This window comes from Sinocyclocheilus rhinocerous, unplaced genomic scaffold (genome assembly GCF_001515625.1).
Source record: "Sinocyclocheilus rhinocerous isolate Xijiao unplaced genomic scaffold, SAMN03320098_v1.1 scaffold441, whole genome shotgun sequence".
Lineage (NCBI taxonomy): Eukaryota > Metazoa > Chordata > Actinopteri > Cypriniformes > Cyprinidae > Sinocyclocheilus > Sinocyclocheilus rhinocerous.
In genome coordinates this window covers 247,308-263,965 of record NW_015640440.1, presented here as the reverse complement: position 1 = coordinate 263,965, position 16,658 = coordinate 247,308, and the positions used below count along the sequence as shown (strand labels likewise).

The following is a 16,658-nucleotide window of genomic DNA, read 5'->3' as shown; positions in this document are numbered from 1 at the left end:
ATCACCACATCTCGTGCTCCACTGATGACGCTCCCTGACGCGCACACAACATTCGATTGTACTATTTTTGCATTCAAATGCAAATGTTTATTTTAAATTCGACTAATATACATTTTTTTTTATTCACAATCTCCTCATCACAGACAGGCACAGCACTCATGTTCGTGTTTGTGTGTGCTGTCTGCGTCACTCGTAGTACGGGCCTATATTGAACATTTTTTATATCGTTATCGAAGAAGGTGCACCGTCAATAAATATCGATATCGTTTTATCGCCCAGGCCTACTCGGAGCTTTTGGTCCTCAGACTCAGAATTATGCATTTCTTATGGCAACACTAATAACACTAAAATGAATGTGTGTAATTTGAGTAAATCAATAGACAAAACCACAACTGAACAAGTAAATTATTAATAAATGTTTAAAGTTTATTTAGCTTTTTAGCAGGATATCCCACTCTGTGCTAGCCAGTTTTTCATTAATATTTGGAATTTTTTCAAAAGTTTTTTTGAGATTTGTATACTTTTTAAATTATGTCTACATATTTTTTAATTCAATTTATTTCAGTTTTTAGTTATTTTAATACATAAAGTTAAAACTAAATACAAATGAGAAATGTTGCCTTGCAACTACTTGAAATAAAGTACTTTTTTTAATTATTAAAAAAAAAAAAAAAAAAAAAATTTTTTTTTTGGTTGTACTTTTAGGTTTAGTTTTAGTTAAGTATGCTAACCCTATAGTGCTAGCTACAGTAAACTATTGCATGTCTTTTGTTCATTTTCAGATTAATCTTGCATTATAACAATAGCCATTTTCAGAATAATTAATCAGAAATATTACAATATAGTACTATTTCACATTAAAAACCTCTTTATATTAAGATCTACTATATTTTACTGCCAAAGCCACTGCCATATTGAGTGTTTCCACATGACGCTGCAGCCGTCGTAGCTCTCTGAAAATTCAGTTAGCACGTTGTAATTACGAGTTGTACGAGGACACGAAGACTTTTACAAGTCGTAATCTCGTAATTGAGATTACTGAGAGAGATCACGGATAATAAAGGAATGTTCCACATTCAATACCAGTTAAGTGATAATGTCACAAATGCTGACAATAACCACAATGGAAAAAACTGGGCCAACTCTCTGAAGAGTTTAAAAGCAATTGCAGTGTTACAGTGCAGTAAAAATATGATTTGAGCTGCCGAACACATGTGTTTACGGGCTTCAGCGAGAAGTTTGAACTGCGCAGGGTGGAGTGTTTTGCTACAAGACTCTCTTTTCAGGAACAGTCATAACAGTGTGCGCCGGGCAAACAGACAGGAGCTCAGAGGACCTGTTTGAGGCCTGAGGGACTTTCTATGGCGCTCTGCACCGCCTCGAGAGAGAGTCAAAGCAGACGTGTGCCAATAACAGGCTAGCGCTGCTGAGAGGAGGGGGCAGGCCCAGTTCAGCAGGTTCCTCGACAGGAACACAGGTCCAGACTCGTGACTTTGGGCCCTACTGCCACAGCTGATCTGATTACAGACCTCTAAACTGGAAAAAAATGGTGTGCCAACTAGGGCTGCGCAATTAATCGAATTTCTAATCGCGATTACAATTATGGATGCCACAGTTACGTAATCGTTCAAAGCGGCAATTAATCGTTCAAAGTCCACTTATGTTATTCGGCGTGCTTAAGATGCGTTTTTTCTTTCTACATGTTATCTTAAGGGTTTTTCCATTGTTTTAGTTTTAGTATAACATTATAATACCATTAATATTTTTACTTTTTTATAATTTAAAGAAGAAACCAATCCAATATATAGTTGACATTTGAGGCTTAATACTATAAAAAAAGCACTAAAGGTTTTTCAGTTAGAGTGTTTAGCGCTTGTTTATTTTCATATAAAAATACGGCATGCAGTTGCATCAAACAATGGTATAAACATCATTCAATGTAAATTGTGATAATCATAATTAATAATCGCAATTACAATTTCAAGGGAATAATAGACAATTATGATTTTTGTCACAATCGTGCAGCCCTAGTGCCAACACTATTACTGCCAAAATGAATGTGTGTAATTTGGGTAATAAATAGACATATATAGAGTCATTATGTAAATGCCTTATTAAAAAACCTTTAACGTTTATGTAGCTTTAGCGTTATTCGAACTACATTAAACTGTACTGCAAGTTAATTTATAGATTAATTTTGCATTATTAAAACATTGACATTAGTCATTTATTTGAATTATTAAACAGAAATAATACGAAGCACTACTTAACTGCATTTTACATCAAGAACTGTTCTAATGAATATTCTTCTTAATGAAAATTCGGATAAACAAGACTTCATTATCACTGGCATTCATCAAATAACTACTAACCTAACTTACCAGAAGCAAACATTTAGTAATTCTCAGGAAACTGTATTTTGCAGTATTTTTATTTTAAATGTATATTTTATTGGCTTAAATGTAAAATATTCCACATATTCCACCTTCTGAAGGAAAATAAATCATTACAAAAAGAAAAAATAACAGTCTACTCAAGATAAAAAAAAAGTGTATATTATTTAATTATTTCATGTGGAGAACAAAACGGAAGTGACTTATGAGAATGTACATCTCAGGAAACGGGTCCCGTGTGTTTATAAATGTCCTCATTGTGTTGACTGCATCTGTATCACACACACTCACACACACACACGCTTCTGATCCAATCAGATCCTGCTCTTGTCTTTGCTCCGCCCCTTTGCCCATATATGGTCCCCGGCTGCATGATGTAATGGCTGCTCTCAAAATAAAAACAAACACAGATAGACTTCCTGTCTCTGCCTTTCTCAAACACACTCCCCTCACATACAGCCAGATTAAAAGCGGGAGAGAAAAAAGAAACACACACACACACACACACACACAGATCCAGGCACGCACATGTTGTGGGTGGAGGCTGACGTTAAGCTTTTATAAACGCAGCATGACTGCAAGAATCATATCACGGCTTGTCCACGGGGACTGGTTTTGTGAGAAGAAAAACTGATTGCAGCAAACGGCACGGCTCATGTTTCAGCCATCTGATGAGGTTCAAAAACAGCTGCGTGTGTGTGTACAGGCCCAAAAATCCCTTCATCAAGCCCCAGACCACACGATTGAGTCAGATCTGCTCCTATCGCTGAGGGAATTGACCAGCACGTCTTCAAATCGCTGATATATAAGGCTACATATCCAGGGAGAAAGAATATGGACACATGAGCGGGAGTCAAGGCTGGAAGGTTTTCAGATTGTAGAAGATGCTCTGATACTCGTTTAACGGCTCTGCTTCTTTAAAGGGGTCATATGATGCTATTTTAAATATCATTATTTTGTGTTTAGAACGAGGCGTTTTAGGTAGGTGTGGTTAACTCTTAACTTTTATAAAGAATATCTCTTTGGATTTGAGACTTTAGTCTTTGCAACTTTACAGATCTTCTTTATGCACCAAGAGCTTGTAACACTCCAAAGAGAAAGGAAAAATTTAAATCGCATCATATGACCCCTTTAATGCGGTTGACTAGTCCACAGACTCGTCTAGTCTTCCCTGATATTTTTTCAGACTGCTTAAAAGGGGATGAAACTGTCAGCATGTTAAAACTCTGACGTTTTTAAATTCAGCCCCTCTAAAGGTGGGTTAAACGCTGAAGTCATCTAAATTCTGCGTCACATCTAGCCCTTTTTTCAGCGCCTGGCATCATAAGTGTTCATAAAGACAGCATGGCAGCAGTTAAAAATAGTTAAAAGCATCTCTTTGTGCTCCTTCTAGCTGTTTTTAAACACAAGAAAGAAGTGGAGCCTCATAAATGACCGATTTAAAACACCCTACATAGGCAGCAACTTCACAAGACACACAAGTAGTGCTATTGTATGACGTACATGTGACTCAATTGTTTTTGTTTCAATATTTTGATGTTAGCATGTTGCTAAAGTTAATATCATGATATTTTAATAAAAAGAGCACTTAAACATTTCAAATCATTTTTTGTATTGTAAGAATTACAATGATAATCAACTTTCTTAGTTGGCCTTGTTTTTAGTAATAAGCTTGTCAGTTTTAATTGATATTTACTTAAATTTAAGTCGATTTTTTTTTTAGTTTTAGCTTTTATTTATTGAAAATAAATTTCTCAAAATACGTTTCACTTATTTTTATTTCAGTTTTATTTCAGTTAGTCATTTTAGTACTTAAACTTATTTCATGATTTTGGTTTAAGTCTCAACTTTATTGAATTGAACTATTTATTTTTTTAATAAACAATTTTTTTTTTAATGTTTCAGTTAACAAAAACAACAGCATTAGTTGCAATGCATTCTGGGATTGCCTTATCCTGAAAGAACATATGCAATGCTTAGAATTTGGCTAAATGACTTGTTCAGAAGGCAATATAATTTTCTCCCTACTGCATCTGCTTTAGATGCCTCCAAATTCTGCCTATAAGTAGACACCAAATACACAAAATAATGTTCTTTTTTAGCAACGTCATATGACCCCTTTAAAACCGAACCATCATAGAAAATAGTATTTATTCATAAAAAAAAAAGAAAGAAGGATCCTGTACAGACACATTCTAACCTTCACAATATAAAACCTCCTCCCTAGTAGTTGACTAAGACCATTTACTGAAATTGTGTTGCACACACAACTCATCCAAAATTTGCCCTGGATATGACGTCAAATTTCATCTGAGAGTCGGACAGATGCTGGAAACTGGGCATGAAAAACAATTCGGACGGTGTCTAACAAGCCCTGACTAGCATGATAAGTGTATTTCAGGCCCTTTATTAATATCTGTGGCCTTCAGGAAGTCCAGCCCCACATTATTCTCTGAGATGCTATGTTGAGAACGGGCCGTCTGATGACAATGACGGGATGTTGAACACGGCTGCTCTTTTTGCCTCTTTCTCCATATTAAATGCACTTACCATCTGGTGATGACTGGGGATGTTGGCCTCTTGGAAGAAGGAGCTCAGAGCCGTCTGCGGAAAGAGAGAGAGAGAGAGAGATGGGGATGAGCTGGAGGGATCTGTGTTACAACATGAATGAGCAGAATAACTCTGGCTCTCTGCTCCCTCCTCCCTGACTGTGACAGACACGGGTCAGTCGGTCCAAGCACTAAATGTGGGTTTCTAAACCGTCACGCAATCTGTGCAGGATTCTAGGAACTAATACACTATGCGGGCTCAGAGATACAGAAATATGTGAGAGTGGAAAATACACATAAACAAACACGTAGGCAAGACCAGTTTTCCTTTCTAAGACAAGCATCTCTATTACTACTGCTTATACTTTTGTGCTACTGACATCAGTGACGCCTGAAATCATGCAGCTTTTGAGGAGATCCGAGTCTAGTGGGTGATAAATGGAGCAAAAATACCCATAGATTTTCAGTGAAGGAGGGACACGGGACATTTCTTGAGCAAGCAGCTACTTGGCAACCACCCAAAACACCTTAGCAACCACATAGCAATATACTAAACACATTGCTTTATTTTGCACAGCCCTTATGACTCTAAAAATTATATTTAATCAATTAATAACATATTTCCCTTGTACCTTGAATACATGTGAGTGTATACATCATCGTTATTTCCAATAAGTAATATATGTCTCAAGATAAAAAGTATTTTAACAAATATAATGACTTAATTGATAAATATCATCACATTTTTGGGGGAGTCGCACCACATGACATTTTACCCGAACTAACCTTGATTTAATCATCTGATATTCTATAACACTTACAGACCTTGATTCTGCCATAATTTCCTGTTTTATTAATTTTTTTTTTTCTTTTGCAAGTTTGTGTCTGCTGGTCGTTCCCCATTTGATTTGGAAGACAAAATGTTTTCACATTTTTATTTATATATTTCTTTAAAAATAATTTAACAAAAGCTTCAGTGTTTGATAATAAGTACGGGTGGTTTTCTTTTCAAGATTTTTTTTAGATATCATTTTGAAGCTTCTTCCTTTATTATGATATCAGGGCAGTTGTAATTATAACATTATGACATTTTTTTTACTTCTATTTAAAAATGAAAAACCTGTTCAGAGAAAAGGTGTATTCAAATAATTGTAAACAGCATGCAAACAAATGGAGCCTTATCAGACTATGACGACATGTTTTCAGTTATTAATGTTAAATTTACAAAGTTTTTTGTTTTTACATTTTTTTTTTTAAATTCATGTATATTTATAACTCAGCACTTTGCATTAGGGCTGTCAAAAAAAATTCGAATTTCGAATATTCGTCGAATTTTAGGTGTGCGTTAAGGAGGCAGCCTTATCAGTGGCGCACGAGATGCGATGACGATGTAAGTGTCGTTGCATTTGAATGTTTTTGTTAGCCTATCCAGTTGAAGCCACTAGATGTGGCGCTGCTGCGTTGTTCGTTAAAAATATTGCGGGAAAAGAGAACATCAATGCGGAGAAGATCATGTTTACGTCAAAACTGAAACCAAGCCATTCACACAGAACGCATATTTCGCGCATTTTCTAGAGGGACATCTAGAACATCACCGTTGCACTCGCGTCTCGCACAAAAGAGCCGCATGTTTAGAAAGCCATGTAAAATTAATGCAAGTTTAACTTTGAAAAAACATATATCGAGACTTTATGGCTGGGTTTTTCCCAATCCCACTGCAACCCGTGTTTTTAAACGAAAAATGTACTCTGTGTGATTGGCTTTCGGTCCTTTGTATTAAACTATGCATACATACATGATGCTGTTTTGTTTATAGTGGTTATAGTTCATATATGTTGTAGTTTCACAGATAGTCACGCTATATTATGCTTTGAATAAACGTGCATTAGTAATATTTTGCTCGATGCGCCCTCTTGTGGCCTCAGAAGAGAAGCCAAAAGCTTTCTTCACCCTAACTGAAATTATGCATTTTAAATTTGAATATAATTCGAATTTTGATCATATTTAAGTACAAAATTAAAATGTAGTTTTTCAGCCATTTTGACAGCCCTACTTTGCATTATATTACACTGGAGCTACAGAAAGCTAGTTAACTGCTGCATGAGTATTTCTAATATAATGGTTGAGGCAGTGATGGCAAATTGGTAAATTTTCTCCTTTAATCAATTTCTTGATATGTCTTCCTCTTTTGGAAAGTCTATGGTGGAATAGAAATGCTATCGTGTATTTTTTCGTTTGCTACTGAAGCCAATGGGAATGCTAATTATATATATTTTTTTTGCTGAAGTTACAATTCACTAACATTGAAGTTTAAACTACGATGACTTCCACTTTAATGCATCTGAAAAAGGTCCATGCATTAATTACTAATCTATTTCAAATAAATGCTTAGATTTGGGGTGAAAAAAATAGCTTTTAAGAGTAGAGTATCATTTTAAAACAGTTTCAGAATATGATTTGACAATGAATCTCATGCTCAGCGCTTCTCTGAACTCAACATATGGCCTTTAAACCGTCAAAATATTGCCCAACACTTGAGTGTCTGGTCCTCTCTCGCTCAACCCCTCGTCTGGTAACACTTCCCTCAGTGGGCGCCCTCTTCTTTTCCCCCGTCTGGCCCCTTCCCCCTCTCCTGTCTTTATCCATCTTTCTCCCGCTCTCCCGTTTTGTTTAACAACAGCCACGGCGAGTGCAGGAATGTCTGCGGCTTGACGTGACACACATATCAAGATGAACTCGCCAATCTGCCATTGTTTCCGCTGCTCCAGAACCACAGAGTTCTTTGTCATCAGATCTTCTCCGTCCCTCCCCCAAACACCGTCATGTGTACAGAGCCTGTTTTCATTCAAGTGCTCGATTATTGCTCATTTCCTACTGCACACATGCGGGTATGGCTCTAAACAACGCTCACTTGTACCTCAGAGCATCTGTATTGTATTAACGCTGGCACTGACTGCTAAAGGAGGATTCCTCAATGTGCAAACCTGGCATCTGCACTAACAATGAGTCTATCCTGAGGTGGACGGCTGGTATCGGTGCATCCCTAGTAATATGCATTGCTAAAAACTTCATTTGGACAACTTTAAAGGTGATTTTCGCAATATTTTGTTTTTTTTGCACCCTCAGATTCCAGATTTTCAAATAGTTGTATCTCGTCCAAATATTGTCTGATCCTAACAAAACCATACATCAATGGAAAGCTTATTTATTCAGCTTTCAGATGATGTATACATCTCAATTTCGAAAAATTGACCCTTATAACTGGTTTTGTGGTCCAGGGTCACAAATAATATACAAGCTTCATGATGAGTTTAAATCGAATGCCAAAAAGGCTGTCTGTTTAGGTAGCAAAAATTGAGATTGTATTTAGAACACAAACTAATCGAGAAGTGCAGTGCTCACAGCTTTAAGGCACAGTCATATTTACCATTATTTGGAGAGTTTGCACAGCCGAAATTCATGTCATTTCAATAGGAATCCACACGATCAGGAATTTCATATGAGGGTGAAAGACTTCCCAACACAGATTTTGCAACGGGTCCAAGTTATTCACGTGGATTCAAACTTTTTTTCTGCAAAATTTTGCTGAATCATTTGTGACTGCAACTTTATATATAGATTTCCTCCCATTGCTCCACATGCTTCTATACATGTTTTCCATTGTAACCAATCACAGACATTTCTGTTGAATAATACGAAAGCAGTGACAAACATTCAAAAAAACTTTGGATCCGAAGAGAAAAGATTCAGGACTACTTTTAAATCATTTTTGGATTTGTTACATGTCACATGTACACAATAAAAACACTGCAAGACGTGTGGAAAAATTCTATTGAATTTTGAATGGTCACTTAAATTCAATTTCAATTTTTGAATTCAATTCAATTTTTGAATGGTCACTTGAATTCAATTCAATTTTGGGCCCTAGTGAAACTTCCAAATCACCCAAATTCTTGAATTTTACACAATTTTGCCAAGCAACTGTAAATGTGACCCTACTTTGAGCCTGGAGTCTGTGTTTATAATATTATTACACTGTCAATTTCTAAATACAATTTCTTGACTTGTTTAATACCAGTTTTGTTAATAATGCTAGCAGGACAAATGTGAAGCTGTTTATTCGCCATCTTGATTTAATAACGCATAAAACTGCAATACACCCATTTAAATGTTTTTAGCTTATTTTGATGTGTAGGCTACATAAATAATACAGCATTCAGTTGTATTATCATGCAAATTGCAATCATGATTACAATATCAAGGGAAGTAATTGACAACTGTGATTATTGTCAGATTCTAGCAGGCAGCCGCTAGGTCTTGACACACAGCCAGAGTGTGGTATCCAGCCTCTCTGCGAATGATTTCTGCTGCTCCAGTGGGAATAAGCGGGTGCAGAACATGCCCACAGAGAGCCATCTCACCAACACACGGCACGCTCGCAATAAACCAGGTCAGTTATAACTTATGTGCAGACAGGGACACAGACAAATGGAGAATCTACACAGAAGCTGCTAGAGCAAATCAAACTCAATTTGCTCCACGGAGCACTGTCATGTGGAAACAGCTCTGAGAATAGCAACAAACACTCGAAAATGTCACTGGTGCCGTTTTCACGCTTGGTTTGATGGCTTGGACAGATGTTTACCACTGTAACTAGGTAACGGCTCGGGAGGAGACGGCACCAGCTTCACGGTTTTATTCATGTTTTTGTCCCTTTTGTTTTACAACACGGAACTTGTGTTCGCCAATAATTTGCAAGAGATGCAACGACCGAGATGCTCGCAGAAGGCCATAGAAATGAAGTCATGTTTATAATCTACCAGATTTACAGAATAAGTGCTTTCGAGTTAAAACTAGGGCTGTGCGATTAATCGAAATCGTCATAAAATCACGATTTGAGCGTGCGTGATTTCTAAATCGCTTTATAGCACGATTTTCCGCGCCCCTGACCTCCCCGCAGTATGCTATCCGAACCAATCAGAATGCAGCGGCCTAAATGGAGCACGAGAACAGAACAGAACAGACCGGGCGGGCATGCTTGGCGCAACAAATCTAGTTCAACATCTAAAGAGCTCTATGACCAATGCATGGCAAAAAAAATCCCTGGACACATTTTTGTTTCAATGTTTCAAATTCACACGGAATGCATTAATGACTGTAAAGCATGTCTGTGCGTGTCAAAATCGTGATTAAAATCGAAATCGCAAAATTGATCAAAGAAATCGCGATAGGTTTTTTTTGTCCATATCGCACAGCCCTAGTTAAAACCAGACTAGACCAGTCAAATGTCTAGCTTCCTGAGGCTAAAACACAGCCGATTAGGGGTGGGCGATATGACCAAAATCTTAAATCGCGATATGAGTAGTACTATTATTTTACGGTAACGATATATATCACGATACAGTTATTTATAATATAGTTATTATAAAAAAAAAACTCAAGCTCACTGAAGACAAGTAAACAGTCAGCGATTAAATAAGAATAAGAAACTAATTACAAGTAATAGGACAAAAAACTACAGTAGAACAAATAAATAAGTAATCAAATGTATAAAAACACTGCATATTGTGTAAATTAAATATCTATTCTTATTAAAGTTACAAAAGTGATTTAGTCAAGAGCAGTGAGAGATTTCTCTCTTTTGTTGTTTGATTAACATGAATGACAGACAGCGGGAATATTAGACTGCTGTCACTTTAAGAGCTGCCCGGATCCAATATAGTCTTACACATATGTTTAAGGAGGGGGCTTTGTAGAAAACGAAGCGTTTGAGAGAGGCGGGGCATAGAGGACCTACAATAATGTACAGTATTTGAAAAATAATGTGTTTTTTGAACATTAAAGCATGTCAACATATTCTGTTACACCAAATACACAAAATAATGATCTTTAAAAAAGCATCATATGACCCCTTTAAGACCTAAATCAGGGCCCGCAATGTCTTTTAATATGGCCCGCTGGATCATATTAGACTCAGATGATCCATTTTAAAACATTTGAAAAGTATCTGAACTGTAAATCATGCTTTTTACAGTCATTTTATGGTTTAATATGTGACCGTAGACATTGATATATATTAACTATATTAAATGATATAAATAAAAAGATAGAGGCACTTTGCCTCTTATCTTGAATCTTATGGGCTTTCTAAATGCATTTTAATAGACTAAATCACGCAGTGTATGCGTGCACTCTCGGAGTATGTTTTTGTGATACTCGATAACGTCAGATCGCACATCGTTAAAACAAAACTTACGATATTAGCTCAGAAAATATATATCACACACCCCATCCTTGACTTGAGTGGAAAATCAAATCAAGCGTGGTTGTGCGAGAACTTGTTTGCACATGCGCTAAATAAATTCGTCAAACCTGCTTTCTTGTAGTCTGTGTTCCGACTTTATTTTGCAGTAAGTAACGTCATGTTTACGTTTACGTTTATGCATTTAGCAGACGCTTTTATCCAAAGCGACTTACAGTGCATTCAGGCTATACATTTTTTTTTTTTACAGTATGTGTGTTCCCTGGGAATTGAACCCATGACCTTTTGCGCTGCTAACGCAATGCTCTACCACTGAGCCACAGGAACACATGTGAGCGTGTAACCGCGATAGAGACAATAGTCCAAAATCTCTACCGATTGACAAATTTCTACCGGTTAATCGTGTCTACCTGCTTTAGCTGTCCCTGGCTGCTCTCCGTCCTGATGTTATCACAGAATGAGATCAGAACGTTAAGAGCAAACCTCTCTGACTCCTTCATCCGTCACCGACATTACACATTGTATAAGAGATCCAAAGGGGACACTTGTCCTTGACATGCACTTGGTACAATCAATCACACTACTACCAACACCACAGAGAGCGAGAGATAGAGAGACCCTGTTAGACCACCTGTTCAAACTACAGCAGCCACAACAGATCGTTCAGAAAGAGCTACATCAGAGAAAAGAATCAGGACGCCGCGGATACTTCAGGATAAACACTACTGAATTGAGAAAGTCAATGCTGGGAATGTAAACACAAGCGTATCTGCCAGTGAAGGTGTGGTTGACTTCCTTTCTTTCACAATCGAAAAACAAACCAGCAAAAGTTACCAAACACTAACCACAGTGACGTATATGAGGCAACAGTTATGACAACACCAGTATGCCCTGACAAACTAGTGCAGTATATATCATGTGTACTATGGACAGGAGAAAAATATTTAGGCTCCATCTGAATATTCATTACTATGGAAGCCCGTTTCCGCCACTGAATAAAAAATAAAAGAGGTAATTGCGACTTTTTATCTCACAATTCTGACTTTTTTTCTCAGAATTGTGTGATATAAACTCGCAATTGCGAGTTAAAAAGTCATAATTGTGAGATATAAACTCGCAATTCTGAGAAATAAAGTCAGAATTGCGTGATATAAACTCACAATTGCGAGAAAAAAAATCCGTCAGAATTGTGGGATAAAAAGTCGCAATTACCTTTTTTTTATTTTTTATTCAGTGGCGGAAACGGGCTTCCATAAATTACAATTTAGAAGGCAATAGTAAAATAAATAAATAAATAACTCGACTTAATACTTTCTGAAGTGTGCATTCACTGGACACTTTAAATTCCCATGAGGCCACAGGAAAGGATTTGTGAATTGCAGTGAAATGACGCAACTGACAATGACATGACGACGGATGCACCGAAATGAAAATTATGTGCCGAAACCGAAAATTACTTATTTTAAAATATTTTAAAACACTTTTTGTATACTTGATTGTATTAATATTAGGTTTTTTAATTTCATGAAATTGAATGAGACTGAACGGAAAAACTACAAACCAATAAAATAATCACACTCGGAACGGTTTATTGAAAATAGCACAATTAAATCTTAGTGCTGAGCACGGGGGGAGGGGCAAGGGGGCATATACTTTCGGTTTGTATTTCAGCATTTTTTTCCTTTGGGCCAAAAACCGATGATGCCATTTTCAGCATACTACACACATTCATACTATATAGAACATACTGTTTAAGTTTCACAAAATAAGAACTCATTCAAAAGAAGTACCTACCGATTTCAACAAAACCTTTCTTAAACATGCAGTAAATTGTGGAAGCTTGTTTCTGCCACGGGATTAAAAAAAGGTTATTACTGTTTAACTCATAATTCTGAGTTTATAACTCGCAATTCTCCAAAAAAAAAAAAAAAAAAGTCTGAATTCTGAGCCAAAAATTACCTTTTTTGTTTTTTTTTGTTCCAATCTTCCACAGTAGGGCTGCACGATTAATCGAATGTGATTGTCATGCGCTTTTAGTTAGTAAAACCGGTTCTGTAATCAGTAAAGTAATTTCAGCATTAATAATTAATTCAGCATTAAGTGCTATAGCTGTTTTATATACATGTATACATAATAAATGGATGTTCTTTCCGTTTTCATCAAGGAATATGAAGCAATATATCTTGCAAAGCTTACCATCAAGATGATGTCACCCATTCAGTTGGGCAGGTCTTTCTCCATCCAAGCTGGGATGCCAGGTAAGAGAACATTCTTTTATGGCCAAACAGTCAGTTTGTGAATATATTAATCATTTCTAATAGTGATACGTAGTATATTGGTACTAGGGCTGCACGATTAATCGAATGCGATTGTCATGCGCATTTTGATAGTAATGCCGGTTCTGTAATCAGCAGGAAATCATCATCACGTGCTTTCAGATGGAGCAGAATTTACTACACATAGCCGTCACTGACAAGTTACGCAAAAAAAACAAAATCGCAGACGATTTAATCGTGCGATTCTGAAATCGAAGAAATCATTCGCGATAATGACAGCTGTTTGCGTAGCTTCTCAGTGAACTACGGCTCTGTGAAGTAAATGCTGCTCCATCTGAAAGCATGTGAAAATACCACATTTAATAACATATTTTTTACTCCAAACTCACTTCATAACGTCAGTCGAGTGTTTGAAATAAATCCTTCTGTGAGATGACGTAGCTTCTTACACAGAATAAGGCACGTAACTATTTCATAATATTCTAAGCCGTGATAAAGGCTATGTCGATTAGCATTGCATTATTATATACTTTATTATAATAAAAATTATAATAAGACGAACTCGGATAAACCATAAATTGTCGTAGTCGTGTGTTTATTAGTCACGTTGAATCAATGAAAGCAGTTGAATCTTCTGTTTATTCAGCTGCAGCGATGGGTTTCTTCTGCGAGGAGTATTTGGAGTTTCAGCGCGAGAGCGCCCTCTGGCCTTCGGATGGAGATTTACTGCTGATCACAGAACCGTGCTTCACTGAAAGATACGCATGACAATCGCAGCTTCTCGCGATCTCGATTCCATTTCGATTTATCGTGCAGCCCTATTCCACAGTATACAACAAAGCACACTGTGTGGAAGTCCCACAATGCAGTGCGCTCAACTTAACAGGCCCAGTGACATGAATGAACGTAACTTCAGCCATCTTTTTTTTTCTTGACTGATTATTTGATTCGTCCGCCAAACAAAACAACGTTTTTAAATCAAATTTAGATTCGCAAGATAACTGGATGCCACTTGCTAAATTAAATATGAACGTAATAAGGTCATGTGACAACAACATAGCGTACTACAGTTTGAAATGTTTACCGTTATCAATAAAAGCGGTTTCACATAATATTCTCTTTAAAAATAGGCAAAATTCCAGTCAGTAGCCTGTTGTAAGTGGAGTAAACTTTACCCTACTTACTAGGGTTGAACTACAGGGAATCCACTCACTCTTTGGCTTACTACACGCATGTGTACTTCATAAACAATACACACATGAATTAGTCAAACCAGTGTGTGCGCGCATGTGTGTGTACTGTACTCAACAACTGGACCATTTCAAACAATCAACACAACGAACCTACTAACACATACCACAATAAGAACAAAACACACACATGAGTCGATGTGAATGATTAAAGTGTGCTTGGGTTCATTTGGCTACATTTTCAGGGAAGGTAAATAAAAAAACTGAGTGTGAGTGTGTTGCAACCGTGCTGATGGATGAATTCGACTCGGAGGCATGTCCGTTTGTGGCAAACACTTCTTCTCCTTACAGGAAACACTCAAAACAACCACAAGAAACGTCAAATGTGAGCAGCTGTAAAACTGGCTTACACATTAATAAACCCTCAAATACAAACTGATATGAAATGCAGTAGTTTTCTTTATGTACCACTTTTGTACTTCCGCCATGACTGTATGGCAATATTTTGACTGCTGTACTTACCTTCGATAAACATCTCATTTTAGTGCATGTATTTTCAGTAAATGAATATGGCAGTTATGTCTAGTCATATCATGTCTATCCATCTGTTTATGTGTACAATCAGTAGAGCATGCTGTGGGCAACACCAATGTTTGATTCCCAAGGTACATATGAACTGATAAAATGTATACAAGGTGTCACTGTAGATAAAAGCATCTGCCAAATGCATGAATATAAATATATGTAACTATCTACCTATCCATATTATGGATATATCTTTTTTTCCATCTATCCAGCCAGCAAACTGTACATTCATGCACCTCTTTATCCATCAATATGTCCATCCATTTTCAATGTGCAAAGCCAAAATGTCTCCAAAACAGATTGTTTTCTCCCAGAGCAGCTTTGACTTGATTTGCATGACTATGAATGAAGCACATCGCGTTGGTTTCCACTGAACAGTGTCTTGGTCTGTATTACACAGACAGATCATCTCAGTGAGCTGCTGGTGGATTCAAACACAAAGCTGCTCTGCCTAATCGTTTCCTTAAAGAGTCAGACTGGCTAACAGCAGGCTAGCCCTCACAATAGAATGAAAACATTGCCAATCTGAACCCGAGACGGTCAACGTTGAAAAGCTATTTACATGTAAACAAACGCGACGTGACTTTATATGACGCAATGAACGCATCCGACACGACGAAAAAACGCTTTGAACGAGCACACACGGCTGTCTCAAGCCCCATTGAGCGGGTCGCCGGGATTTGACACACAGCCCACCTCAAATGAGCCTAAAACGCCAGAATAAAAGGTGGCGGTGAATAACGGTGTGATCGATTATTAATCACCGGTTACCTCGAACTGCCAGTGCGCCGCCTGCAGAAGCTGCTTCGCCTGGTCCGCCGCGCAGCCCGCGGTCAAAACAAACTGGTTAATCATCACTTGATGTCTCAGCTCGTCCATATTCACCGACATCGCCGCTGTTCGCTCCTCCGCGACTCCCGGGAACGGAAATCTCCGTATGATGTTTGCGTGTCCGTTGAAAGCGAGCGTCCCTGCCAGGCTCTTCCTTCACGCTCTCTCCTCTCGCTCGCCTTCCAGTAACAACAAATATTTTCAGATCATCATCACCACCAACAACAAACCCAAACGCGCCCTCTGATTGGCCACGGAGCCACACAGCGAGTATACACGGGCGTCCCATTGGTCGATCGACGTGTCTCGCGTGGTTGGACGCTAGCGATCGGCATGAGCACTCTGATTGGTCAGAATAGCAGGAAAGCGTCGCGTTTTCATTGGTCAGATTAAAAAAAAAATTTTTTTTATTGCTTTTACTGGATGCGCACACTTTTTTATTGAACTTTCAAAATGACAGAATTCAACAGCAGGTTCTTGACATATTTCTTTACTTTACTTTACTTTTAGTCATTTAGCAGACGCTTTTATCCAAAGCGACTTACAAATAAGAAAAAGTAATTAAAACTAAA

The 16,658-nt window shown here is 37.5% G+C and overlaps 1 protein-coding gene across 1 annotated transcript in view; it reads right to left on the bottom strand.

The window, feature by feature from the left end:
- Nucleotides 1–16,273, bottom strand: part of LOC107752707 (UBA-like domain-containing protein 2) — a 19,648-nt gene extending 3,375 nt beyond the window's left edge. The window contains exons 1-2 of the mRNA XM_016568730.1: nucleotides 16,027–16,273; nucleotides 4,944–4,997 (exon numbers count right to left, since the gene is read on the bottom strand). Of these exons, the coding sequence (XP_016424216.1) occupies nucleotides 4,944–4,997; nucleotides 16,027–16,146 (174 nt within the window). The 5' untranslated portion in view covers nucleotides 16,147–16,273. The remainder of the gene's footprint in view (nucleotides 1–4,943; nucleotides 4,998–16,026) is intronic.
- Nucleotides 16,274–16,658: the final 385 nt, after the last annotated feature.